General features: G+C 43.1%; 2 protein-coding genes and 1 long non-coding RNA gene across 3 annotated transcripts in view; 1 reads left to right on the forward strand and 2 right to left on the reverse strand.

Annotated features, from left to right (window-relative positions):
* Positions 1 to 668: 668 nt before the first annotated feature.
* On the reverse strand, positions 669 to 6,529 carry BCL10 (BCL10 immune signaling adaptor). The gene is made up of 3 exons (XM_030279097.4): positions 6,368 to 6,529; positions 4,008 to 4,296; positions 669 to 2,965 (listed from the first exon to the last, which is right to left on the reverse strand). Exons 1-3 carry the CDS (start codon positions 6,449 to 6,451, stop codon positions 2,598 to 2,600), a joined length of 741 nt encoding a protein of 246 aa, XP_030134957.1. The 5' UTR covers positions 6,452 to 6,529; the 3' UTR covers positions 669 to 2,597.
* Positions 6,530 to 6,916: 387 nt separating this feature from the next.
* LOC140684591 (uncharacterized) lies at positions 6,917 to 10,388 on the forward strand. The gene is made up of 2 exons (XR_012057043.1): positions 6,917 to 7,213; positions 7,333 to 10,388. It is a non-coding gene; the product is annotated as an uncharacterized lncRNA (long non-coding RNA).
* Positions 10,389 to 11,393: 1,005 nt separating this feature from the next.
* The window catches only part of DDAH1 (dimethylarginine dimethylaminohydrolase 1), a 56,803-nt gene continuing 43,564 nt past the window's right edge, over positions 11,394 to 24,632 (reverse strand). The window contains exons 5-6 of the mRNA XM_002186890.7: positions 15,053 to 15,196; positions 11,394 to 14,842 (exon numbers count right to left, since the gene is read on the reverse strand). Coding sequence (XP_002186926.4) covers positions 14,726 to 14,842; positions 15,053 to 15,196 — 261 coding nt within the window. The 3' untranslated portion in view covers positions 11,394 to 14,725. The remainder of the gene's footprint in view (positions 14,843 to 15,052; positions 15,197 to 24,632) is intronic.

Below are 24,632 nucleotides of genomic sequence, written 5' to 3' on the forward strand. Positions count from 1 at the left end.
TCCAGCTCAGCATATTTTATGATTCTATGTTCAGATCACTTATACTACCAGAGGCAGGATAAGATCTGAGGAAGGGGTTTTGGTTACACTATGATCACTTCCTTTACTGTAAAGATACTAAACCATATTCCCCTGATCTCTCATAATCAATACCATGTCATTATTTTGAAGCCCTATTCACAAAGTACAATGAAAACAACCACTGAAGTGAGACACCACAGTGCCTGCAGCATTTGCAAATCCTTTTCTGAGTCATGCTTCTCAGCACTCAAAGTTTTTGTTTCTCCCCTGCTATTAATAAAAATCTTAATTTAAGAATGAAATCAAGATAAGCGTGGCTGGAAGCAACTTTTCTCACATCCGTAGGAAGTTGAGCCATAGAGTAATTTGAAAAAATGTAAGAATCAGGTTAGTAATAGTAGTCACGAACTGCAGCAGAGCTGTTGATTTCATATGCATGCTTTCCTTACAGACTGCTCTTGAGTGCAGTCCTACCAGCACAGGCATTTCTCATTAAGTCAGCCTTTCCACTAATGACAAACTTCTCTAAAAAGACAAGAACAAAAGCCTCCCATGCACACAAAACCAAAACCACACATCAAGGTAATGGCATGAGCTGCTCTTGCAACCTGTACATCTTAAAAATGAAAGAGGCAGACAGAAAAACAGGCAATTATACAAAAGAATTTATTCCAAAAGTTATGATAAAAATACACTTTAAAAATGCACATTATTGACATTTGAAAAGACAATACATTCACTCAAGGTCTCAGGTTCGTAGGCTCTGCTGGGAGTGGTCCCTGCAGGCTGCACACTGCACGGGGCAGGATGGGGAGCAGCAAGGCAGCCTCCACCCTGAGCTGGTGCATTTTCTCTGTTAAGGCCAACCCTGCTCACTCTCTTCTCTTTACAAGAACCCAGGAAGGAACTCAAGCCTAAGCACAGCTCTTTAAGTGGTTACAGTGGGCATTTAGACAAATCACTTTCTAGACATCCCAAGTACGTGCAACTACAATTCAAGTCAATGGAAGAGAGGGAGTTCATCCTATCCTTAATTTCATGTTAAAGAACAAAGTGTGACTTGCATATTTAGGTGCTTTATTTCCAGAGTGCCATCTAATCAAAACAGTTCCACTGAAAAGCACTTTCACTTTCTAGACAAACAAGGGTTTTTATAAACACATCTTTCTCACATGTAAGCTGTTCATAGACTCGGGATGGAGTGTAGCTGAACACTGCATTTTATTTTAATCTACTTCCAAAACCAGAATAATAGTAAAAAACAATTTATAGAGACTGTACTGAGGTCCTGCAGGTGGCCTGTCTCCACAAAAGGAGAACAGTTTAGTATCATTACCTGGGTGTGCACTGCTGTGGCATTACATGGCTATACATGGTATGAGAGCCAAAATAATTTAGGGCCTTAAATACAAACCTGCCCTTCGATATAGTGAAAACATCCCATCACTGTAAAGTGTAGTACTGCAGAACACAGCTGTACATGTCAAATTAAGAATCCATCAGGTCATTTTGAAATTGTTATAGGCACGTGCACAAAAGGTAGGCCACAATTCGAGTATGAGAGGAATACAGTATGTTACATGGTGGCAAAAAATGAGAACCTTCCCATGTTAAAACAGTTTAAAATGCATCTGACTCTAAACAATTTGAAATGTAAACCTGTCTGTCTGCTTTGAAGAGGAGGTATTTGAAGTGCCATATTTCCAAGAGTCCTTCAGGTACACTTTTGTGTCACACAACTTCTCCTACACTTCCCTAGTGGACAAAGCATACAAGCTTTGTTCCTTAATAGCATCCTACAAAAATGTTTTCTTACAGCCCTCACGATGCCATTAGAGCAGTTTACATTCCTCTTCCAGTACTAAAGAGAATTTATATTTAAAGTGCATCTCAAATCAGGAATCTTTAACTAATATACAAGAAGAAGAGACTGAGTCCTGCAGAAGTATATTTGCGATACTGGTGACTTTTGATGTACCAGTAGGACAAAGTTCACACAAGGAAGAAACTCCTTGCTAACAAGCACAGATTTGGCCAGATTTGTGAGCTTTTTGCAAATGGAGCAGCACACATAACACATGGAGAGCAGAATTTATTCTAGTGAGAAACATTTAACTTGGTAAATGAATTTAAGCTTTTTGCTAAGTAAGCTTAAGTTTTGAGTTCAGATTTTTTTCCATATTCAGTACTTTTCCTAACCATCTTTCCCAGTTCACCCATCACAGAAACATTAATAAAAGCTGATTTGTTAGTTTCTTCAGAAAAAAAAAAAAACCATTTGTTCTATAATTCCAGCTAAAGTATCTGCAACTAAATGTGAAATCTTACACACATTGGTTTAAAAAACAAACATTTGTTGGTATAACACCACAATATTTTGAAAAAAGTTCCCTAAAGAACAATACAAACAAAAAAAGTCAAGCACATCCAGCATCACACAATTGCAAAATTAAAACAGAAATTGCATAGATTATTTCCTCCAATTTTTCTAAGAGTTTGAAAACATTTTTTAGCCCTTATGAGACATCCCATAAAGTTTCAGAACCATTTGGATGAACAGCTAAAAGTCACCGCGTTCACTGTGGTTGAACAGAACGTGATCTTAAAGGCAAAAAGCAATTGTCACTTGAACTAGTACATGGCTCTTGCTGGTCTGACTGGAGCTCTGGGGGCAGTGGGGGTGCACCAGGGTCTCCAGGCCCTGGGAGGGTGGCTGAGAAAACACTGCACTGTGCATTTCCCATCTCTGCAACTGGTAAATTCATTGACTGAAGAGAGACAGCAGACACAAATGCAGCAGTGCTGTAATCTTCTTCTGGGTGATATATCTGGGTAGATTCTTTGTCTTTTGTTTTATCTAGAATATTTGATTCATCAGAAAATGATCTAGAAAGATTATTTGTTCCTCCATACAGTGAGGTCATACAGGTGCTGCAGCTTAAACCTATGACAAAAAAAACAGATACTGGATTTAATTACAGTATGGAGACATTTTAAACTGTGCTCTGATTTAATATCAGTAAGACTGTAAAAAATCAATTGTCCATATTTTTAACAGATCCACCCTTCATCTCACCTGTGACATCCAGAATTCCTGACAAATTAAAAAACCAACATGCAGGTTATCTAGGCTGATGTGAATGGTTTCTCTGTACTCAGTACCAGATAGGACTTGACAAAGATGCACCATAACTTAAAGTTCATTTTAGAAAGTCACTTTAGCCCTTTGGCCCAAACTTTTTTAGATTTTTCTCACTGTGTTCTTCAAACTTTTAAGAGCTTCACCTGATGGTTCTGCTCCAAAGTGGACAGCATTTCAAGGCCATTTTACCTGAAGCCAGAGCAAACCTCAGGCCCTTCATCTCTATGGTTAAAACATACTTCTTCCTTATTTGCCTTTTGATGGGTGTGGAGGGGAAATAACACTTCTGGTGTAGAAAGCCTATACATTTTTCTCTGCCTTAAAATATGAGTACACACAGTCACTTCAAGGTCTGGGTGTCAACAAAACCTCTAAGCCTGTATGGAAGAACACCCACATGTATTTACAGTGTCTACTTCTAAGCTGTGGCATTGAAGGCATACAGAGGAACTCCCTCAAGCTGCATTTGCTAGTATATTTTCTGCTGAGGCACAAAGTTTAACTAAACCAGAGCATCCTGCCACTGCAGCAAATAGCTTGAAGAGAAATGAAAGATGGAAGATAACCACACATTTTTGAAAAGCAAAACTGAAATATGAAGACAGCTTTATCCATCATAACAACACAATAGGGGTTTTTTAGCTACTTGTTATTTACGGTGGATGTGTTCAGATAGTAAAAAGGTAAAACCAGGATACATGCACTAGGATCTCAAATGCAAACTGGAGATACTTCCAAACATGTTGTTCCAAATACCAGAGGAAGACTTTTGTTTTGGATTTTAATTTTGCAGACCCTCAAAATAAAACCTATGTCTTACACAACATTATTAAAAAGTTGTTACCTTTAATAGCTTCAAGCTTTTCGTTTTTGACTTTCAACACTACATCAGTTATCTTTTGTAACAGGAAGTTTTGTGTTCTTTCTCGTCTGATAGATTCAATCAAAGTATCCAGTCCCTTTGGATTTTCTGCTAAGTAGTCCAGCAACTTTCCAGTTTTTTTCCTACTGGAAGATCGAGCAGAAATTTCTTCTGTGTCCTCCCTAGTGAGTATTTTCTTAGAACGCAGGTAATCAAAGTGTCTCTCGGCTATGATTTTATCACACAGGTAAGGACGCATCCTTTCTAAAGCCTGAAAAACAAAACAAACTAGGATTAGCCAACATTTCTAATTACTTAGAAGCCTGCAGTTGGAACCTATATGATTTTGATACAGGTTAGCAAAAGAATTTTTAAGGCTGCTGCTCTGTTACTTAGTTGAGACTTTTCTCAGTGTAAAAAATGTTTAAAAAAACTGTTACCTAATTATCACTTTCATTAACTCTTTGACTGAACTCAGGAGTTCCAATGCTTGTTACAAAATATGGTGACTGCTTATAAAAAATGTGATTACATAAGGTCTGAGGTTAGCACGTTTCAAAACAGCCAAGTAAAAATAGAATTATACCAAACAGCACCTACTCACTTTGTCTACAGATACACCCATTTTCACTGATCACCTGATTGCCACATGTGTTATCCTTGAGGCACAACTCCAAAATACTGCAGTTGTTGATGTTTTCTGTATATTGAGCAAAAGCAGTTTCAAAGCAACAGCATGAATATGCTCCCAGTTCAAAAGGTTTGTAAATAATCCTATTTATTTACACTATTTAAACCTATTTATTTACACTATTGACACGTTCAACAAATTACTGATATCCAAGATACATGCACTTTCATCCATAAATGTACGTACTCTCAGCAACATTAGCGGCTGCTTTTAGTCTTTTGCAACCCTACTCCATTGTATGAGTGATTTTATATGGCTCACCCTCATCCTTCTCAGCTCTTAACTGCAAGACTCCAAACTTTATAACTCTTCCACAAGACCAGCTTGCCCAGATCAAGATGTCCTTGCTAGTTTTAGTTTCCTGAGGTGTGCTGTCCCCTGTCATAGACAGTGACTCTGCTAACACAGCACCCTGGCTTGCAGAGATCCCATCAAAGTCACCTGAACAGCCCTGAGAGAGCCGAGTCGGTTGTGAAGCCACAACATTTAAAATCTGAGTGCAGAAGCTCTAAAGTCAGATTTGTGGCACTGCATTTTGATGATAAAATGAAGGTTATTTGTTTCTACCTAAGGTTTCCATCCTTTCTCCTCCAAGTACTATGGGAGGACCTGTAAGATCAAGGGCTGAAGTGACAATCACATACTTCTGTGAGACGCAGCCGTGGGTTCAGTCACTGACCCAGACTAACATACTTGGCATGTTGTACCTACAGTGTCTGACTCAAGTAGATTTTATCCTTTTTTGATGTAACTACCCAATGCCACCTATTGCAGTATCAGCCTGTGGAAACGAGTATTAGCTTGAAAAACATGTCTCACAGAACAATGACAAAGCATTTAAAGGAAATCACTTAAGCATAAAGCTAGAAAAAACCAAAAAACAAACTGCAAGGAGTCTTTACTGTACTTTAGGAGAACATAAGAAAACCCCAAAGAATCAAACATAAGACACTATAAATTACAAATAGAACCATGGATAGGCAATAAATAAGTGATAAACTGTTATTTTACTTTTTATTAAAAAGTACATTTTTTTACTTTTAATTTTTTTTCATTTTTAAATTAAGCAATCACTTGTTGAAGTTGTTAGTACATTGCTTCCTAGTCTCACGTTGAGATAAATTATTCCAGAATGAATCAGGATGAAGTCTTCCCACAGATTCCAAACAACAGTGAATAAGCATTGGGGAAAACCCAGGAAAATATAGAACAATAAGCCTCAATAAAAAATATCTAAGGATACTTAACGAAGACATCCACGCTTTCTAAGAAGGAACTTCACTGGCGCCAGGAGCAGCAGTCACATTTCCAGCCGAGCTTCGGGCCCCACGTTACGGCTCCGGCCCCGCGGGCAGCGGAGCGGCGGACGCCGCGGCCGTGCGCTGGGGCCGGGCCCGCGCGGGGCGGGCGGCGGGACACGGCGGGGACGGTTCTGCCCCGGTCCGCGCTCGAGGAGGGGGGGCCCAGGCGGGCAGAGCCGCGCTCGACACTGCCCGGCACCGCCCCGGGCGCGCCGCCGGCCCGGTCCCGGCCCCCGGCCGCGTCCCCCGCCCGCCCCCACAGCGCTTCCGCTCCCCCGCCCGCGCACGGGCCCCCCTGGCCGCCCCGCGCCCGGCCCGGGCACCGAGCCCCCGGCTCGCCCGCCACTTACATCCTTCTTCACCTCCGCCATCTCGTCCTCCGTCAGCGGCCGCCCCGCGCCCCCCGAGCTCGCCCACGACCCCGGGCCCTCCATGGCGAACCCTCGGCGGCGCCGCTGGGGAAACCCGCGCGGGGCGGCGCTTCCGCCCGGGCTCCGCCCCCGCCCGCCTCCGCCAATGGCAGCTCAGGGTGGGCGCTTCGCCCCGCCCCCAGGCGGGACAAGCTGCGGCCCCCCCGCTCGGCCCCGCCCCGCCAATGGGCGCTCAGGGTCTGCGCTACGCTCCGCCCCCAGCCCGCCCGCCAATGGCGCTGAGGAGTGGAGCTCCGCCCCCAGACCGCCCGCCAATGGCGCTGAGGAGTGGAGCTCCGCCCCCAGACCGCCCGCCAATGGCGCTGAGGAGTGGAGCTCCGCCCCCAGCCCGCCCGCCAATTGCGCTGAGGAGTGGAGCTCCGCCCCCAGCCCGCCCGCCAATGGCGCTGAGGAGCGGCGCTCCGCCCCCAGCCCGCCCGCCAATGGGCGCTGAGGAGCGGCGCTCCGCCCGCGGGCGGGTCCCGGTGGCTGCGGCCGCGCGGGCCGGGCTCGGTGCCCCGGCCGGGAGCGCTGCGCCGCCGGCTCGGGCTGCGGCTGCCCCGGCCCCTCTCCGGGCTTCACGGGACGTGTGGCGGCCCCTCCGCTACAGGGTCTTGAGCGTGCGGAGCGGTGTCGGGGCCCGCGGCGGCGGCGGGCGGGGCCGGGTGCCCGCAGGTGTCGGGGACTGGCGGTGTTCAGAAGCCGCTCCGCTGCACACGGTCGCGCTCCAAGGCAGCAGCAGAGGGAGCCGCTGCCCCGCCGGGACGCGGCGCCGCTTTGCTGTCAGTAAGGACAACCTGCCAGTTCTGTGGTAGTTTTACAGTTTTGCAAAGTCTTTGACTGACGTGCTTTGTTAACGCACTTATGTACTTGAAATATTAATTGTGACAATATCTATTTTGCAGTGCTAGCAGTCCCAGCTTTAAAATAAACACGAAGATCCTGCCCAGAACAGTTGAAAAATAAAGGACTAGGCACCTGGTGAAGGGCTGATTTCTGCAGAGCTGGGTGTTAAAATCAGGGCCAATCCCCAAAGTGGCTGCCAGCCAGCTCTGTTCCGTGCCACAGCTGTGAAGGTCACTTCTGGCCAGTGAAACTCTCTCTGGCCCACCCTCGCCACGCAGCCCCGATTGCTGCTCGTTTGGGGGCACAACTGGGCACAGCCCGCAGCCTCCTGCATGGTATTCCCACCCCAAGAAGCCTTTCTTTGCTGTAGTGCATTTGAATTTCTCAAAGCTGTGTATCTCTGCAAAGTAACCTATTTATCTCCCATTTTCCCACTCAGAGAGCTGCAGGGCTGACCATATTTTCCAAGTTCAAATGCCTACATTGATCCTCCTAATCTGTGCTATGCACCCAAAATACATGGAACGATTTCAGCTTCTCTGATGCTTCCAAGAGAACTGATTGTGGCACCTCTGAGACAGAGCCAGGCAAATCTTCCCAGCCCCTCACTCCCTCCCTTGTTTATTAAATCACATGCCTTTCAGCTCTTCCTCTTCAAGGTGAATTACATTGTGGACTTTGCTGGCTCCATGCAACACTGCTGATAAAAACATCTATCATGCATTCTGGATTTAGAATATTTGTTAATAATCTTGCTCAGCAAGAGGTGCAGTTCAAAGCCATGTGATGTCTGGAGGGTTAGGCTGCTGATCCCTGAGCTGTGTAGGAGACAAACTGGAATGATTTAACTTCAGCAGTCAGGAAGAGAGCATGTGGTTAGGGAATACAAGAACAGAATATATTTTAGCAGACTTAATGCCAAAACACCCTACCAGGATTTAATGGTCCAGGCAGCAGGAAGAAGGCCACTCTCTGCACGAAACTCATTTCAGGAGAGTAACAGCCACTTGATATTCAGCAGTGAGCCTCAATGTAGAGTGAGTCAGGGATCATTTCCTTCAAGGCATCTGGAAGGATTTTGGACATTGCATTGTTGTATGAGCGTGTACATATGTAATGTCCATCTAGTATAAATTTCTAGACTAAATTTCCAAAATAAATTTTGAAAACTGTTTACAACCCAGAGGTTTTCACAGAACTCCCTGTGAAGGTGAAGAAAATGTTGTAACACTGTCACAGTTCCTAAGAGGTCAGTCAGCTTTTCAGAGCTGTGACTGGCTCCAGGTTTTCTTCCCCTTCTGCCCTCACTGATCCAGGTCCCTGCAGGCAGCATGTCCTTACTGCTGAGCAGGGGCCTCTCCCTGGAAGTTTCATGTGCTCCCATCCCCTTCTCTTCCTGATTCTTGCTCAAGGGTCTGGTCTGGGTTCTCAGGACAAGCCCCTGCTAGAGCTGGCAGGACAGCCCAGCCCCTGTGAGAGCTGTGGGAGACTACAGCTCAGTTCCTTAGGGAGGAGGAGGAGGAAAGCTGCCAGAGAGTTTGGGAAGGAGTTTGGTTTAGTTACAGATCGAGGGCCCTTCCAAAACACAAAAATACCTGCAGCAACCAATGGCATGTTGCAGCTACTGAATAACAGCAATAAACCTACAGGTCATTTATTTCTGGGGTGAGGTTGAGAGCATCAGAATGTCTGGGCTTTATGATGCAGAAGAGAGTGACTGATGGTTTTTAAGCAGCATGTACTTAGAGTGGGGACTGACTCTGTACACTCAAATTTAGAAGTCTCTACTTGATGAAGTAATATCCTACAGCTATGTTTTGACAATAACAGCCCTTGTTAAATTACTATAATTTTGCTTTTTTCAGGTTTGATATTTTATGAGAAACTTCTTAATGTGGCAAGTGTTGTAGCTTGTTTATATTTTCTAATTTTTAATATTGCCATTAAGAAAAAATTCAAGTAAATTGGTACCAACTCTCTCCTGTAGACATGGGTACACATGTAAATGAAGTAGTTTAAAACATTAATTGCATCACACTAAATGTATGCACATTGGGCACAACACTGATTTAAACATATTAGTATAAAAATAATATTTTAATCCATGTTGTAAAATCAGTATAAAGTCTGTATTTAGACCCTTTGTCCCTATTTCTCTGGCAAGGAGAAGAATAGATTATGGTTTGTTTAAAGTCCTATTATACTAGCAAAATTCAGTTTCGAAATAATGTAATTATTTTGCTACAGTTTATTGAGGAATTCCTACTCTGTTAAATTATCTTGGATTTCTTAAAAAGCTGAAAGAACACTACTGAAGCCTTGAAGAGCTGACTCCTGGACTGCCAGGAGATGGCACTGATGGTCCACGAGCCCTTGCACAGATGCCCATGGAGCCCAGAGGAACTGCAGGCTGTGCCCAGCTCCTGGATCCCAATATTGTCACCTACTGGCATTAGAGCCCGAGGGGGCACGCAGAGAGCAGCCCCACGAGCACTCTGTGGCCCACAGCAGGAAGTATTGAGATAAAAGACATGCAATTATCTGTCAGGTTACCTCAAAGCAATGTCTGGAGTGCAGTCACCTCTCCTGAGATTGTGGGGGAGGAAAGACACCAGGGCTGTGTGAATAATTTAACCATAATGGGAATGCCATTAAACCTTTGCAGTTTCACCTTTTGTGAGTTACAGTAAATGCAGGCACTACAGAGAAACATACTGCACTGTGCTGACATCTGTTTTGTTACCTTGGACAGCAATAAAATTCATCATGACCACTCACAGGCAGCACCTCCTCTCTACACATTACTCTTAAATGTAGAGTCTAAAATTATAATTTGTTTTTAAAGAGTCAACATTTCCTCTAACAGAATTAAGGGTTTTAGTGCTAGTGTCTATAACTGGCTTTACTTCTAGGTATTTAATAAGCTTGGAATTAAAAAAGACAGCATGAAACAGTATTAAATTAAATACATATACTTTCAGTTCCAAAAGAAGAAGAATGAACTACACAGGGTATGGTACAACTGACACTTTATTCCTTCGTGATGGCGATATATAGTATTGAAACTCCAAGAGTCACAAAAAAAAAAAAAAAAAAAAAAAAAAAAAAAATCAAAGTGCAAAGCTCTATTGGAACCGTTTATGGAATGTACTGGATGTTTTTGGCACAAAAAGTGGGGAATTATATACTGCAACAAGATTAAGTTTAATGAATGTAATGTTTCTGTGCTCAGTAGTCACATTTGTGCACTGCAGAACAATACAATGTAAAACAGTGACTAACACGATTCACATACAAATCCATACAATTTACATCACATGTCCAGTTAAAACTTCTCTGAAAATGCATGAGGTCCACTGATACTTTGTTCACGATCACTTAACAAATACCATTGTTTAAGCAGACTTATCTTTTCAGCTTCCTTATTGATAAAAGCAAAAATAGACAATCTTAAATAGTAAATTATTTTCCTCAAATGGTTCCATGTGGATGTTGATGTTTTCTATTAATTTGGCTCTGACAACACTGATAAAACATGTATGAAGCTGAAATAAATAAAATGCTTTTTTCCCCCATATTTTCCAGTTTGCTGTGAACAAACAGCATTCTGTATACTGGCTTTTTGTTTTCAAAACTGGACATAGTGGTGCCTAATGAGCTCTACTCCTATCAAGTGGAAATCACCAGAAAAATCAAGAGCATAGCTTCACACGAGTGGCATCTATTTAAAACTGAGTATTATCAGCATGGTAAACAAAAAATACAAAAATGGAAGAATTCAAGTTTATCTTGTAAGGTACAGTATGCATTCACATTTTCATTACAGAGAGAGACACTGTATTCACATTCTGTTGAAGAAAGAAACCCACATATCACAGATCTCCCTAAACTCTTAGCAAAGATAACATCCGTGAAAGATCTATAATGCACATTCTGGCTCTTTCATTTCAACTGAGCTAAACTGACTGCTGAAAGGAAAAATCCTTTGATGGGTAATTCAAGCCCCATTGCTGAGCTATTAGCACAAGAACTTCTATACCTGTCTGCTCTGTCATACAGCCTGACAGTTGTTATCAAGAATTTCATGTGGGCAACTATCAGTGTTCAGTGTCTCATCTCCTTTTTTGGTTTGGGATTTTATTTTATTATTTATATTAATCAAGAATGATGATTTATATCAGGCATCTGAGAAATGTTCTGGTGACAAAATATACAGGACATGCACATGTGTCACTGCAGAAATGTCCTCACAACTGAATTCTTTGTTTGGGCAACAGAAAAATAAACAGAAAACAGCAAGAACAAGAAGCATTTGGCATTATTTTAGTTCTTAGTACCATACTGTAAATACATAAACTGAAGTGTTCATAATATTTTTCTTTCTAATGCTAAAACAAAGATTAATAGGAGAAGCTGTGAGGTGAGGGCAATCCCACTAACCAGCTTAGGTAACTTTTGGTATCAGACTCAGATGTAACTTAGAGTATCTATGTTAAGAGGCTGTGATTCCTACTGAGGCCGAGAGAGAAAGCAGGTGTGATTTTAGAGCACCTCAATTTTGTGCCTGAAGTTAGTTTGAATACAACAACTGAAAGAATTCAGATCCTTCAGCTACTCCCTTGCTTTCTGTATACCAAAATGCAGCCTTGAAGCCAAGGAAATCTAAATGGCAAGAGATGAGAAACCAACCTCTCTGTCTACACAGCTGTTTCTCAGCTCTGAAATCCCAACTTCTCTTCTCCCTCCCCTAGGGAACCAGGGGAATTCATTTTCACACATTCTACGGCTTTCAAGGACACAGGGTAACACCAGTGTCACCAGAAATGGTTCTTTTTTTCCTGGAGAAATCTTAAGAAGAGGAGTCACCCTTGTTATTCTCTGGATCTACAGCTCCTGCTGACTGTCATCCTTACAGCTCAAAAGAAGTTGCTCAGACCCAAAGCAGACCCCTCAGTTTTTCCTCTCTCCTGGCACCTACTCAAGGAGGGAGTGAGTTTAGGATAGTCCATCGTGGCTTGGGATACTGTGGAGTGAACAGTGAAGAAGGAGAATTGAAGAAAAAGACAAGACTCAAGTAAGAACTGAGGCAACAGAAGGTAAAATCACTTGGCATAAAAAGAGAAAAGTGCTCATCATGCCTTAATGAGCGAACTAGAAATGAGGGTCTGAGGAAGGAGACAGGTGAGAGAGGGTGGAGGAAGAAAAAAACAAAAACCAAAACTACAGAAATATTTAACAATAAATAAAATTGAAATCCTACAGCCTAACTCTCTGAGTGTAGCTGGGTGCTCTGGCTCCCTAGCAAGAGATGGGAACAGGGACTGAAGGACATGGATGGGGGCCAGGCCCCAGGAAGTACATGGACAAGTCAGGATGGGGGGACTGTTTCAGCTTTGACAGCTCTCACGGCTGCACAGGTTTTTCACAGAGTTCAGCTTGCCTTTAGGAGCTCACAGCTCAATACTGCAGGGCCACTTTTTAGCACTTTTTGGCACAAAATCTCTGTTTAATGTCAGGTTATTTTGAAACGTGTGATACTTTATCAAATATTTAAAAAGCACCAAGGGAAGGCAGAAAAACATTCCCCACTGCAACATTTACATCCTGAGAGCCTGATCACCTGGCTCAGGTTTAAATCATGGTGCATGGGAATGGAAGAGACAAAGAGGGAACATTAGGGACAGGAGAGTCATAAATAGAAAAAAAACCCACTTGCCGTTTGGCTGGCTGAAGAACTTCCTTTGGGCCACATTCTTTTCACATACAATATATTTGCTCATCACTGCTCTCTTCCCCATGATACCTTGTGTTATCCAACATGAAGCATCAGGTGTACTCTGGTAGCTGCCAGGAGGTTTTCTTCTCATTACCACTCAGATGCAGAGTGAGATGTGCCACAGATAACCTACGAGTATGAGTACTTGTGTTTTCTCCCTAATGACTGCACAAAACAGCAGGCACATTTCCAAAGGATATCCCAGTGGGCTCTTGGTTAATTCTGTGTGCTTTCCTGCAGACCACATTGCCCAAGCCCCCTCACTCACTCCCCACTGTGCCTCAGCAACACTCCACAAGTGGGTCAGGAAAGGTGGAGGAGATGTCTAGGAAGCTGATAACATGTTCAGACTATTTGTCAGTCTCTGGGGAGTTCCCACTACTGCCTCTGTTTGGGAATTGCTCCCATCCTTAGTTTACAAATGATTTAACAAGAAGCATGTGAATAGAATGGTGTGTGCTTCACTTTGCAGTGGTGAAAAAAAAAGCTATGACTCAGTGGGTAAACATGTTGAGGAATTCACTACAAAAATTATATTTGTCTTAACCGAATACCACAGTGAATATTCATGCCACTAAAAAAAATATAAGACAGTTATTGTTCCAAGGAAAACTGTCCCAAGGGCAGATAAAGAAAAAATGACAATCTTCCAGGGAAAAATAGCTTCCCTTATTCATGGGCATAATCCAGGAATAGCTGTCCTTCAACTCCTTCTATCACCCTTTTCTTTTGAATTTTGCTAGTAAGTGGCCTCCAAATGAAAAGAAAACAGAAAGGAGAAACAAATAAGATGTGAACAAAGAGATTTAACCCCCCCATACTTTAGATTACTTTTGCATCTCTGCATTTAATTTTTGTGGTCCAGAGGCTTCCTAGAATCTGGCCTTTTTAAAAACTCCTCTGCCATTCTCACCACATTGAAAGTCATCGTCTTAGCAGGAAAGTGGGACCTGAATTTGCAGGAGACAACTTGTGTGGCTGCACTACTGTCTTCTTCTGTCATTCAAGCTTCCCAGGCAGTCACTGCCCTTGAACGCTCCCATCAGAGGAAACTTTTCCAAAGCTGGTACCTGGTGTCTGAAATGGATTCCAGCCACAACTCTGCCCAGCAGCAGCACCGTGATGTGGCCAGGACAGTGAGCACAATCCACTGCCCACTGTTCCAGCTAGTGTATGGAAAGCTTCCCTGCCACACGAGGTACTTGGTTCATGAGCCCACTGAGTTTTTTCCAGTCCCCCTAATACTTTGCACCACTGAAAGTAGAAGACTGAGCAAGGAAAAACACAAGTAGAGCAAGGAAGCAAGAGAAAAGAAGACAGAAGGGAATGTGTAAAGACAACAGAATTGCTTAAATATTGAGAATTAGCCGGGTTTCATGAAATTTTCACACAGATATGTTAAATCACTAAAGCTAAGGGTTAGCCATTATAATTGTCTTCTGCTAGCCCATGGGACTAACTTACTTCAGAGTTATGTGCTCTAACAAACCCTACATCCACCTTAAATACCATCTGCAAGGACATAATAAAAATTCACAAAGCAAAAAATCTGTAAACAAGGGTTAGTAGCACAGTGGTACAGTAGATTGTCAATAAAACCAATAAAAGTGTGGATACAGATTCGTCTACCTTGTGTGTAACATTATTGCCAGTTACAAGGGAGGGACTCTGTAAACTCATAATTCTGAAGCTTTGTTAATAAGCACAGAGCAACAGGTGAGTGACCCATCAATTTTCTCCAGTTCTGTGTTGGCTATTGGGATCAGCATGTGGTCCTTCAGCTTTTCAAATACCTGTTCAGGAAGGAAATGCAAGAAAAAAATCATTACACTTTACCCCTGTTTTCCCTTTTTTCTAAGCGTTTACAGAACAGACATGGATTTGCCAGCAGGTGCCAAGCCATCCATCACTGTTAATCGCCACGAACGCTCACAGTGCACGTGGCCTGCTGGCAGTGGCAGTCACACATCATCCACTGCAGCAGGGGAGCTGCAGGGCCTCACCTTGGCGCTCTCTGGGTACTCCTCAGGGGCCCGGTGCAGCAGGACGTGCCCCTTGCTGGGAATGTTTAAGTAGATGCAGTTCGCCGCGGCATCGTCAGGCACTGTCAGCTTGTCGTAGCGGTGGTCGCTCATCTGCTGCATGGTCTGCCAGGAGACAAGGTGCAGCAATTAAGATCAAACACATTAAAGTAATGGGAGAACAGAATCTTCAGAAACAGCTAATTGGGATTGCCAAGGCAGTCAAGGGCCATTTTGCTATGCAGCAAGTACAGATATTTCCTTTTATCTCTGCTTTTACGGAAGAATCTACTAAACCTAACTGAAAGGAGCAATAGAAAACCTTTGTGCAATGGCTCTTGCAAGCAGCAGTAATATGCAGGGCACTTGGTAAGCATCCTCTGTGAGGCCTTTTCCTTCAGGATTGCACACTGAGTATGCAAAATTGCTCCTGACACTGACTGAGACTATAGGTGCTCAGCACCTATTACAAAAAAGCAACCATTGTTCAATATTTATGTAATGAGTATGAATTAAACCAAACAGGACAGGAATGGTTCCCAGTTTGGATATCTGCCCAATCTTAATTCTTTTCAAGGAGCTCTGTTCTGCTTTGCAGGCAGTTACTCTTTCACTAAGCACCTGTGCTGGGGAGCAAGCAGGCATGTTTGTGCTAATCCTCGTTCCCAAGGGGACAGCACAATACCCGCCTTGCAACAGGAGAGCTCCTGGGCTTCAGAGGTTTGGGTCATAAATATAAGGCTCATACACAAATGTAGACCCTGGCTGGCTGGAATTTCAGAGACAGAGACTCTCAGGACACAGCAAGCATGCAATCCCATGGTTTGGATCAGATCCATTTTAGTAAGGATGGGAAAAGCCTGGAGACAAGATGCCTGACCCCCAGTTGTAGCATTCCAGCTTTACATCAGCCTCAGCCTCACAGAGACCAAGAATAACACAGAACTGAACAAGGCTCAAAGTCCAAAACGTTGGTCTACTGAAAGCTTAAGCAAATTGAAAATATTTCCATTTCTGCCTCTGTCCACCTGTGTTCCTACATTTATTGCACATACATGCAAAGATGCAAACAGAAAGAAAAGGCGCTTTTTTTTTCAGCTTAAAATACACTAATATTATCTTTAGAAAAACCTGGTCTTTTGTTAACAGCATTTTTCAATTAAATTCCCTTTTCAGGGAGAACCCAGAGATTTACATCACACAGCAGAAAGCAGACTTCAATTTTAGGCACAGTTAAGTTTGTCGTTAAGTTGCTTCCAAGGTCATTCATCTGTACTACTTCTCATTCATTAAAGAAATGTAGCTGATTTATGACATGGTCTGCACAACATACTGGGAAGCAACAGAGAACTCATGCTTGCCCACACCTATGGTAAGTAATTCCTTTATAGGTCTACATTTTTCATGTTCTAGCCTGAGTCATCCACATCCCGTGGAGAACATGAAACTCACAACAAAGAATGCCATGCATTCTTGAGGAAGTGTTATCAGATTGTCATTTCTTGTTTCTTCTCATGTTATGAAACTCTCCCAAGTTCCCAAGGACACATCTACCTCCATAAAAGGTTAATGTGGTTTTCTGGGTAAGAATCCTTGCACCTTTACTTTGTCAGATGTAATTTTGTATTTTTGTATGCTTACAGTTGATTCCCTTTTTTAAAATTTTGTTTCTGTTATGTTGCCAAGATGAGTTTTATTCTACTTTCCTTGATGTTGCAGATGCCCCGCACCTAGTCTGGCTCTTCTACCTGGTAACCAGAGTGAGCAGACATGGCCTCTATCTGCAGCTTCCCTGTTCCTTCCTGTACAATGTTTTTGTCTTGACTAAGAAAACCTTTATTAAATCTGCACTAAAATACATGTATCAGTAGAAGAAAAGCCACTATGTCTGGATTTCACTAAGCTCCCAAACAGTTGCTCTTTCTCCACTCCTTGTTGGAAATAGAATTCTGATATTGCAGGTTTTCTGTAGGAACATCATAAATATATTGTGAATATCACTGTGAAATGCTTCCATATGAAATTATTAAAGAATTCTTAAGCAGAAGGGTAAAGACAAGCCCCCCATTCATTTGCTTCTGCAAGATGCTGAAGTAGGAACCACACCAGCAAGTGGAAAAAAAGGACAAGTGGCAGGGCCCTAGTACCCCAAGGACCAGCTTTGAGGAGCCTAGGAGATGATGCCAAGGACACATTAAAACGATTGTTTTCAATATTAAAAAGCACATAAACGGTGGCTGAATTAGTTCAGAAATAAATGAGAAAACCTGAGTGAGAAAGTGAGACAAAGCCGCACAGGAGTTTTGAGGACACAGCTGTGATAGTGGGACTGGGATCTCAGCTAGCCAGAACAACACCACAAGAAAGCTTTTATTACTAACTGGAGGTTTGACAACACAAGATTACTCTCTTCCTCAGCTCTTAAGAGAAAAAGATAATCATATTTGCAAGCTTTCATCGCTGTTATAACTACGCCTGACTCTTGCAGTAAAATTTCAAAAACCACTTACTTGAGAGAGTGCCCAGGCAATAACACCCCAAACCTGCCCCACAGGGAGGCTCTGGATGCAGCAGAAATGCACCAATAGGACACAATCAGGGCACTTTGCAGACTCATGTGGTTTTCTGTATTTCTATTATGTGAAGTCATTAAGTACATGTGCCTGGCCAGATTGACTCCAGGGCAGATAAAAGGAGATAAAAGCAAGGTCCTTTGATTGTATTTTCTATCAGATACATCCCAAAATATGATGCATTTATAGAGGCTGGCTTTCTGTCCACAAACATTGTACAACCAGCTATGTTAAGAGCCAGGCACTTCCCGTGTGCCTAGTTTTTCTGGGAATTTTCTTCAGCCTAAAGAGGGTAATTTTCACTGCACATTCTCTCAGCCCTTAGTCATGCTTTCCTTATGTTGAAGTCATCCACATAGCCTAAAATGCCTTCTCTATAGTTTTTTTACAGTGTGTCCTCAGACAACTGAGGTAATGGATAAGCTAAATAATCCTAACTATGAAGCAGCATTATACATGAAGGAAAAAAGTGTATGCATTTTGGGTCCATTATTTCTGACAGAACTAAGATGACTGCATGCACTTTTAAAAGAGGCCAAGCCTAGCTACAAATGTTCCCCCTTCCATGAGGAAGGCCCCAGTCTGAGCCCTGCTGCTTACTCACTCTGGGACCTACTCACACCCAGATTGCTGCAGGACCGAGAGCAACCAAACCCGGTTGCAATGCACATTTTTATCTCCAACTCCCCACAAGCAAAACCAAACATACACTGAATGTTCCTCTTGCTAACAAGGCATTGAGCACCACACTTAAAAATGCCTGTGTGATGCTGACGGAGAAGCCCAGATTTCCAGGGTTTCATGTTTGTATTGATTAGCCAGTGTTTTCCCGACTGCCAGCATTTAAAAGAAAAATCAAATCTAAGCTCAAGTGGAATGTAACCCTACACCCATGGGATCATTCCCTCATCAGCTTTCAGCTGTCCTTTCTTAAATCCTTCCAGTCAAAGTATTCTTAAAAGAAAACTAGTCACATCAAACTATTTAAGATAATTCTTCTATCCCACCTCTTTTCTTTCTTTCCAAGCACATTAAACTTTAGCCCATTTGACACTGATGCTTAAGCAACCTTTGGCCTGGGATCCAAGAGAATGAAAGGTATGAGAAAAAATTAAACTACGTCAAGGTTTTACCTACAATGACAAAAATGAAGTATTTTTGTGGTGCAGGGCAACTAAAACTGCAATAAGAGCAATAGGCAGTCACATGGCCCCAGGGTGGATGGGAGTTTGGATGGTCAACATGTTTCTTTTCTCCTTGGAGGAAAGATCACTTGTCTGGGACCAATGTCAGGCTATGCCATTATGCAGCAAAGGTAAAGATAAGGACAGGCACATGGCCAGCCTACTGCCATATGGAGGGACAGCTGAGAAAGGTAAATTAGTGCTTGCTACCTGGAAAATACTGCTGATTGCCAAATCTGCTTTTTAAAAATTCTTGCAGCACCCAGAAGAGCTTCTTTCTTTAGTGCTGCATGGTAGGCTGTCTCCAGTCTCGGGTGAGAAGCAATGGTACCCACTTCTGCATCCCAAGATAGAGAGTGGAGGTGACCAAGATTTGGTTCATGGTTTCCAGGAAACTCAACTCATCAGCTGTGATACAGAGTGATACCAGCTCAGCATTGTCCCAGGCCCAGGAGTCTGCCAGTTTGCTTTTGAACATGTTAGCAAGGTAGCTACAGAGTTCAGACAGGTACTGTGCAAGGAAACATTTATAACATTTATTTTCCTTTCTTTTCTTTTTTTTTTTTTTTTAATTTGCCCCTTTAGATCTTACCTTTACATACTTTTAGAGCTCCCCTGATTCTTGTGCTGGAAGACACAGTGAACAATTGATCCCCAGTCAACTTTTCCACATCATTCCTGACTTTAAGCATCTATGACCCTATCTTAGTTGTCTTTTTTCCAAGTTATAGTCATAGCTTGCTTAGTTTGTCTCCTTAGGCAAGCTGTCCAGGCATCTGTCAGTCCTTATGGAACTTTTCTGAATCCTTCCAGTCATACTTCACCTTTTTTGAAATGGAGGGCTTATGCATGCAAAGTGAACACAACAGACCACATGCAGATGCACCACAGCTTTATTAGTGGCAAAATGATGTTCTCCATTTGGTTTTCAGCTGAGTTAGAAACTTCAACAAGCTCAGGATCTCGTTTCTGCAGTAATGATCAGTCAGAGCACATTATTTCATATGTGATACTCTGAATAACATCAGAGTAACATTCAGGATTGTCATTCTCTCTTGTCCCAGCTGCACATCACCAAAATTCATTCACTGATCTATTGCCCTGACTGTCCTTTAAGTTCCTTCCTCATTTCTTCATATTTAGAGAAACAATTGGCACTGGAGAGAGAAAGCAGCAGCCTTTGGGTTCAACACAAGAAAGTACAGGACAGAGTGGGGCTGATGAGCTGTGCCACAATGCCGTGTGCCTCCTACAGGGACTCAGCAGCTTCTCAGAGTTTCCTCCAAACAAAGCAGTGATCATGAAACACTTGGCTAGGCTGGCCAGAGGGGACAGAAGAGCAGAGCTGGAAAAGCCAGAGACCTTGCTGGAATGTCAAGATCTATCAGGACTGTCCCCCCTGATATGCAGACAGGCAGAAGAGACAACAGTGTAGTAGGCTCAGTAAGGAAGGGGCCATCACAGCCACTGAGAGCAGCATAAATCAAAGAAGAATGACCTAAGCCTTCTTGTCAGGCACCAAGAAGTCTGATAGAGATACAGGACAGGACAGCACAGACCGAGAGATGCAAGCCACACTGAAGATCTCTTTGAAGGCAGCAAGGCCCTGGTCTGCCATGGTCAGTACTCCAGATTTCTTAGTCCATCCACAGCCAGAGTGTTGCTTTAATTTCCGCCTAACACCCACGGTCTCAGCAGCTGGGCTTTGGGCTTTGCCTCCCGACTGCACCCTCTCAGTCATGTTTTCCAGAAGGAAGAGTTCTTTTAAGCAACCCCTCCCACCCTGCTCCTGCTTTTCCTGGCGCAGGATGCCTTTTGCATCACCACAGATGCGATGGGCACCGAGTGTCATTCGTGTGCACACCTGCACTGCTCTGCCCCCTGAGCCACCATCCCTCGTGGCCACACTGTCACCTGCCTGCCAGCCCTGCCAAGGACCACTGCAAAGGGAAACCACGACCTGGGAAGAGAAAAGGAAGTGGATTACGTGGGCTCTTGTTTTCAGTCAAGAAGGCAGGAGCACGAACATCCTGTCGTTTGGAACAGGAACCCAGTGAGAGAATAGTCAAAGGGAAAAAAAGAAGCAAAGGAATAGAAACATGAGTCCCCATTTACGCAAAGCAAATGACATCTTCTCAGGCAGCCTCTGACCCAGCTCCTGTGGCTGACAGCCTTACTTTTGAGGAAAAACATGTACTGAAAGGGACACTTTCCTCACCCTTTAAAAACAAACAAACAAAACTGATTAATACAATCATCTCTAGTATATACATATATACTTTTGAGTATCTTCCAAAGATTCTTCTGCATATATGCAAACTGAACAGCACTAAAACTCAGATAAGTGCAGTGGCTATTACATCATCTAAAATTAATTCAAAGTAAAACACAATGAGATGAGTTTTTAAGGTAGGAGGTCATCTGGCACTCAGAGAAAACCTATATCTTCTGAGATTATACGTACCCATAATTCATAAAGTAATGAAGAATCAGAAGCAGATAAAGAAAAGTAAATAGAATTTTATAAGTTGATTAATTTATTGATTGATTATAAATGGATCCATTTTCCTATCTACAAGGCTGAGAGAAGCAAAGTCTCAATTTTTAATGTTTAGCTTTAAGGGGAAACTTCTTTGTATTTCTTCTGAACACTTCTTTGTATTTCACTACTCCTTCTTTGTTCTCGCATTACAAAAAAAGTCAGCATCCATCTGCACTTTCTGCTAATTCCCTACCTGATGTCATCTTCTTTGGGTTATTAATATTAGTAATGATTTCCACAGCAACCCATTGTGATAGCATAAATAGAGGATTATGACTTCATGTGGGGAATAAGCAGAAGCAGAAATGATGAATTCTTAAGGAAGAAGAGATAATGTTTTCATGCAAACTTGTGCATTACTAGAAAAGACAGTTGCTATACAGACAATAGAAAAAGCAGATTTAGCTGAGCCTTTTCCTGCTGCATGGAAAAAGCAGTACAGGCTGTTTTCCAAGAACACCAGAGAGATGAAGTTCTCCCTTAGGTGTCTGGAGGCACTTCTGTGGAAGCTGGGAACCCCTCTGCTTTATCCAGGCACTATAACCCTCCTGTCATGCAGGGAAACAGTGCTCAGCTCTTCAAAAGCTGGCACACTGCAGAGACCTCAGTTACACAAGATGGAGTAAGAACAAAAGGCATTTAATCAAAGGAATGGGGGCAACTGCCAATGCAAGAACAACTCCTTGTGCTCAAGTGTTTAAAAGCTCTGCTCTGATCATAACTTGGATACAGACCAAGGGGATAGTTACCCAAAAGACACTCCTTTCTATATTATCCTTCAGATGTGGTTTTGATAAGCCTCCCTTGACCACTGTCAAAACAGCTGCATTAGTAATAGCATCCTCCAGGGAATAATTTAGGGGAAGAACGAGCAGCTCCACTCCCCACAGAAGATATTGAACAAGGCAGGACAATCATGTCCAAGCTTTATTGAAAGCAGAAGGAAAAAAGAAAGGTATATTGCTAAATTTGTGGCATTACACTATTGTAGATTTTCCAACAGAGTCCTGACCATAAAGAAATCCCATTGAATACAGGGGCTGGACTCCAAGATACCAAGGGCCAACACGAGATGTGACCACTGCTCTGGGTCCTGCTGGGACAAGTCTGTGAGGGGACACGAGAGGTTACACTATCAACTGCCTTGCACCCTGGCAATGCCACTCAGTCCTGACATCTGCCACTGCCACACTGCCTCTGTGATTAGCATACACTCCTCTCAAATGACCAACTGAAACCCCAGATGTTTCACATGCCCCTCTGTTATTCCAGATCTCAGGGGAAATATGCCAGACTCAGCTGGCTGCAGGGCTGAGCTCAGGCCATATGGTGGGATGAGTGCCGTCCCTTCCAAGATCCATCAGTGACCCCCACACCCCCTGCATTACCCCAGATCAGTGCATTCACACCAAGACTTTCTCTACCCGTCCTGTGGGGAGACCCCAGGGCTGGTCTTTTGGTCAATGCCTGGTATCAGAGCCTACCCAAAGGACAGACTCATTCCTCAGCGGTGAGAGAACAACTTCATTAGTAGGAACTTGCTACAGATACAACCCACACTACTTGCAAGGGAATAGCTGAGCTTGTCAAAGCTGGGAGCATCATGTGCGACCCTCAGATGCTTTGGGATTACTACTGAGTTATCCCAAGGGTGACAGAGATGGTCTGATCAAGGACGGTGCCCACAATCTTCTGCTGCTGTCCAAGTCTTCACTCATCACAAAGTGGAAGGAAATTGTGCTCTGTATCAACCAATACAATTTAATATAGAGCAAGAGAATACAGAAAGGAGTGTGCAACAGATGCTGTGTCACAATTCCCATTGTCACCTTGCCTAGCTTTTGCCTTTGCTTCTGGAACCTGAACTGGATTATGTCTTGGGCCAGTTCCTGCTCTTCTGCTGTCCCAGCAAGACCCCAGTGCTCTGTCCCTTGTTGGGAAAAAAGTAGTGCAGAGTGCTCACCTGCAGCACTGCCACATCAACTCCCTACACTGGGACTGGCACTGTCACAGCCCAAATCTGTCCTCATTCATGTTCACAGTAAAGGTCAGCAACTCTGGCAGAGCATGATCAGAGCCCAAAAGTGACATGTTTACAGGAAACCCTGGCCTCACCGAGGGACTTGAAAAGTAATCCCAGGCTTCATCGTCTCAACAGCCATGGCTCATGTTCAAATGTGGAATTACATGTATGGAATTATAAACTGGTTTAACTACAAGAAGGAATTAAATGCATGCTGAAAACAGCAGAGGGTAGTTAAAGTCTCAGATGTGATAGTCACCAGAGGCCCCAGTATTTTCTGCACTTAATCTGTCTCTTTCTTTCACCAAGTTTCCTCAAGTGCCACTTTTTATCTGCAGTCCAAATAAATACACTACACTTGCCAAAACCTGAAGAGGATTTAATGGTTAAAATGTAATTTCTGATTTATTATCTGCTTCTAGCATGTGGTCTATTATCCTAAACTCTGTGGATTAATTTCCCAGCTCACTTGCAGAGCTTTACATTACACATACTGCACTGAACTCACGATCAATTGCACTTGGCCATATGTGAGCACCAGATGCAATTTCTTTTTCTATTTTTAAAATATTGTAAGGATACATAAGTTGCACCAGTAAGAACAATCAAGAAAAATCTCTATTTCAAGCAAGAATGCAATCAGCTAAATCCTGTTTTAAATGTAAGATGTTAGCGTAGCACGATGTAGCAGTTCACTAGTAGCAGTTGCCTAACGTGACACGTGAAAACAACTCAATTACTAGAGATGGTTAAAGACAGTTCAATCATCTTGCTTGTATGATTGCATTTCCAGTCACAAAAAACGGCAACATGAAGGAGGAATTTAAAATAACAAGCTATTACAACAAAGGAGTGGTATGCTGGGCTGTGCCAGGCAACAGACTCGGCAAGAGCTGAGGGGACTGCACTGCCACAGACTCTGCTGGGTAACAGGAGAACAGCTGACAGCACTGCTACAGCTCAGCTGATCTGCTGAAATCCAAGGAGCAGCTCTTAATTCCAAGTGTCAGTTCCTCCAAGATCCTCTTGCACTTGCATTTCCACAAGACTGCAAGAAGCTGATTGCCAACTGAGCTTTTTTTGTTTTGGTGGCAAGAAAACAAATACAAAGACATTGTCAAAAAAGAAGAATTCAAATGTTAGGGGAAGCTGATGTCAGCAGCACTGCAAATGCCATCATTTCCAAGACAGACAATTTACCCATTTGTTTGCCAATAATTTCTCATAAGAGATTTAGACT

The sequence above is a fragment of the Taeniopygia guttata genome, chromosome 8 (genome assembly GCF_048771995.1).
Source record: "Taeniopygia guttata chromosome 8, bTaeGut7.mat, whole genome shotgun sequence".
Taxonomy (NCBI): Eukaryota; Metazoa; Chordata; class Aves; order Passeriformes; family Estrildidae; genus Taeniopygia; species Taeniopygia guttata.

What these genes read in the sequence shown, in the direction of transcription:
- BCL10 (XM_030279097.4), bottom strand. Translation starts at nt 6,451, where the DNA reads ATGGAGGGCCCGGGGTCGTGGGCGAGCTCGGGGGGCGCGGGGCGGCCG. An exon ending in TGGCGGAGGTGAAGAAGGAT is followed by an intron (nt 4,297 to 6,367) that starts GTAAGTGGCGGG and finishes TTTGTTTTTCAG; the next exon opens with GCTTTAGAAAGGATGCGTCC. An exon ending in AAAGCTTGAAGCTATTAAAG is followed by an intron (nt 2,966 to 4,007) that starts GTAACAACTTTT and finishes TTTTTGTCATAG; the next exon opens with GTTTAAGCTGCAGCACCTGT.